General features: G+C 31.4%; 1 protein-coding gene across 1 annotated transcript in view; it reads right to left on the minus strand.

Moving 5' to 3' along the window:
- The window catches only part of LOC105308985 (spindlin-3), a 6,053-nt gene extending 4,275 nt beyond the window's left edge, over positions 1–1,778 (minus strand). Inside the window, exon 1 of the mRNA XM_011385059.2 lies at positions 1,763–1,778. Coding sequence (XP_011383361.2) covers positions 1,763–1,778 — 16 coding nt within the window. The remainder of the gene's footprint in view (positions 1–1,762) is intronic.
- Positions 1,779–4,172: the final 2,394 nt, after the last annotated feature.

Here is a 4,172-nt window from a genome sequence, read left to right on the forward strand (position 1 = left end):
TACCATTTTAACTATTTATATGTGTACAACTCAGTGGCATTAAGTACATACACATTGTTGTACAATCATCACCACTATCCATTACCAGAACTTTTTTATTATTCCAAAGTGAAAATAGGTACCCATGAAAAAATAATTCCCTGTTGCTCTCTCCCTCAGCACCTAGTGAACTCTTTTGTTCTTTCTGATTCCACATGAGTGGGATCATAAAATATTTGTCCTTTCTTGTCTTTTAACTTAGCATAATAAAGTTTATGTATCAGAATTTAAGTTTTTTTAAGTTTGAATAATATTTTGTTTTGCATGTCAGTTCATCTATTGATGAACATTTGGATTGTTTCTAACTTTTGGCTGTTTTGAATAATAATGCTATGAACATTGGTGTACAAGTATCTGTTCGAATTCCTGCTTTCATTTATTTTGGGTATTTACTAAAAAGTATAATTGCTGGATTATATGATAATTAATGTTTAACTTTGTAAGGAACTACAAAACTTTTTGTCACAGTGGCTGCACCATTTTACACTCCCGCTGACAATGCAAAAAGATTCCAATTTCTCCACATCCTAGTCCATAGTTGTTATTTCTTGATATTTTTTGTTGTTGTTACAGCCATTCTATTGGGTGTGAAATGGTATCTCGTGCTTTTCATTTGCATTTCCCCAATGAATAATGATTCTGAGCATCTTTTCATATTCTTACCGGCCATTTGTATATATTCTTTGGAGATTTGTCTATTCAAGTCACTTGCCCATTTTTTTAAAGTTGGGTTTTTATTGTTGAGTTGTCAGAATTCTTTATACATTCCGATATTAATTTCTCATCAGATATACGATTTGAAAGATATTTTCTCATTCCAAAGGTTTTTATTTCAACTTTTTGATAGTGTTCTTTGGTGAACAAAAGTTTTTAATTTTTTTATTAAAATATAGTTAATGTAAAATATTATATTAGTTTCAGGTGTGCAATATAGTTGTTCAACCTTTATGTACCTAAGAAAGTGATCACCACAATTAAGTCTAGTAACCATCTGAGACTGTATGATGTTATTACAATATTATTATTATTGTTATTATTTTATTTATTTATTTATTTATTTATTTATTTGTAAAACAACATTTTATTATTGGAGATTCTGTGAGTCAGGAATTTGAAAAGACCAATCGTCTCTACTTCACCATTTCTGGGTCCTCAGCTGGGAAGACCACAATGCTGGGATGACTGAAGCATCTGGGGGCTGGCATCTGGAGGCTCCATCACTCTATGTCTGGAGTATGACTTGAAGGCTAGGCTCAGCTGGAATTATCAATTCAACCACCTGCACATGGCCTTTCCATGTGGTTTAGGTTTCTCTCAATATGGCAGCTGAGTTACCAGAGGGAGTGTCTCAAAATTGACTTCCAAGAGAACTAGGTGAGTGCTCTATGGCCTTTAATGATCTACCCTCAGAAGTCATAAAACATCACTTTTACTGTATTCCCTTGATTACCTCTTAATGGTTATAATGATATGATTGACTATATTCCTTAAGTTATACATAACCTTGCCATGAAATATTAATTTTATAACTGGAAATTTGCACTTCTTATTGCCCATCACTTTTTCACTCTTTCCCCAACCTCCTTCTCCTCTGGCAACCACTGTCTACAAGTTTGTTTCTGTTTTGTTTGTTCATTAGTTTTTTTTGTTTTTTTAATTCCACATATAAGTGAAACAATATGGAATTTATCCTCTGTTTCACTTATTTCACTCAGAATACTACCTTGAGGTCCAACCATGTTGTTGCAAATGGCAAGATTTCATCTTTTAAATTAAATTTATTGTGATGACATTGTTTAATAACATTATTTAAGTTTCAAGGGTACAATTCTATAATACATCATTTGTATATTGCATTGTGTTCTCACCACCAAAAGTCTAATCTAGAGTCACCATAAATTAAACGCTCATTACCCTCTTCATCCTTCCCCTCCTTCTCCTCTGGTAACTACCATTCTGTTGTCAGTTCCTCTGAGTCCGTTTTGTTTTTTTCAGATGCTGCTTTCTGTTTTATATCCCACATATAAGTGAAATTATATATTCCTTGTCCTTTTTCTATCTGACTTATTTTACTGAGCATGATACTCTCAAGATCCAAGATGTTGCAAATGGCAGTATTTCATCTTTTCTTATGGCTGAATAGTATTCCATGTATATGTATAGCATATCTTCATTATTCCAAAACCTATCAAAGGACAGTTAGGTTATTGCCATGTCTTGGCTGTCATGAATAATGCTGCCATGATCATTAGGATACATATGTCTTTACAAATAAATGTTTTCAAGTTATTTTGGGGCAGATACTCAAAAGAAGCATTGCCGGGTCATATAGTAACTCTATTCTTAAGTTTTTGAGGAACCTCTGTACTGTTTTCCATTGTGGCCACACCAATTTATATTCCCACCAACAGCGTATCAGGATTTCTTTTCTTCCACATCTTCTCCAACAGTTATTATTTCTGCCTTTTTGATAATAGCCATTCTAACAGGTGCGAGGTGATATTTCATTGTGATTTTAATTTGCATTTCCCTATTAGTGAAATTGAGCATCTTTTCATATATCTGTCAGCCACGTGTATGTCTTTTTGGGATAAATGTTGGTTCATGTCTTCAGCTCATTTTTTAATTGGATTGTTTTTTATTGTTGTTGTTAAGTTATATGAGTTCTTTATATATTTTAGATATTAACCAATTATCAGAAGTGTTGTTTGCAAGTATCTTCTCCCATTTGATTGGTTGCCATTTTTTTTCTTTTTCTTTTTCTTTTTTTCTTTTTTGCTGTGCTGAAGCTTTTTAGCTTGATGTAGTCCCATTCATGTCTTTTACACTCTTGCCTTTAGGGTCAAGTTCATAAAATCCTCACTGAGATCAATAAGTTTAGCACCTACCTACCTTTTCTTCTATATATTTTATTGTTTCAGGTCTTATATTGTGGTTTTTAATCTATTTTGAGTTAATTTTTGTGTGTGGTGTATGGTACCAAATAGCAGTGTAATTTTATTCTTTTGCATGTGGCTTTCCAATTGTCCTAGCATCATTTATTGAATAGGCTTTCTTTTCTCCATTGTATACTTTTAGCTCCTTTATCGAAACTTATTTGCTCATATATATGTGAGTTTATTTCTGGACTCTCAGTTGTGTTCCATTGGTCTGTGTGTCTGTTCTTTGGCCAATATCATATTGTTTTGATTATTGTAGCTTTGTAGTATGTGATGTCAGAAAGCATAATACCTCCAACTTTTTTTTTCAGTGTTGCTTGGTTCTTTGGGGTCTTTTGTGGTTTCCTATAAATTGACTTTTTGTTATAGTTTTTGAAAAATTCAATTGAGACTTTGATGGGGATTACATTAATTTTATACAGTTTTAAGTAATTTGGCCATTTCAACAGTGTTGATTCTTCCAATCCATGAACATGGAATATCTTTCTATTTTTGTGTCTTCTTCAATTTCTTCCAATAATGTTTTGTAGTTTTTGGTGTATAAGTCCTTCATGTGTTTCATTGTTTATTTCTATTTTATTCTTTTTTTTGCAATTGCAAAGAAATTTTATTTTTTATTTTTTAAATTATTGTTAGTATATAGGAATGCAATGGATTTTTTCACATTGATTTTGTATTCTACAAATTTAACGTATTTGTTGTTTCTATAATTTTTTTGTGAAGTCTTTAGAGTTTTCTATATAGAAAATTATGTCATCTGCAAAAAGTGATAATTTTACTTATTTATTTTCAATTTGGATGCTTTTTCTTTTATTCTCTTGGCTGATTTTTCTGGCTAGGATTTTCAGTATTATGTTGAATAATAGTGGTGAGAGTGAGCATCCTTGTCTTCTTCCTGATCTTTGAGGAAAATCTTTCAGTTTTTCACTATTAAGTATGCTATTAACTAAGGGTTTGTCATATATAGCTTTTATTATGTTGAGATACTTCTATATTCATTTTGTTGAGTGTTTTAATTATAAATAGATGTTGTAACTTGTTAATTTTTTTTCTGAATCTATTGTATGATCATATGATTTTTGTCCTTTATTTTGTTAATATGGTGTATCACATTGATTGATTTGTGTATGTTGAACCTTACATCTTTGGAAGGACCCCCACTTGATCATGATTTAATATCTTTTAAATATATTG

This window comes from Pteropus vampyrus, unplaced genomic scaffold (assembly GCF_000151845.1).
Source record: "Pteropus vampyrus isolate Shadow unplaced genomic scaffold, Pvam_2.0 Scaffold651, whole genome shotgun sequence".
Lineage (NCBI taxonomy): Eukaryota > Metazoa > Chordata > Mammalia > Chiroptera > Pteropodidae > Pteropus > Pteropus vampyrus.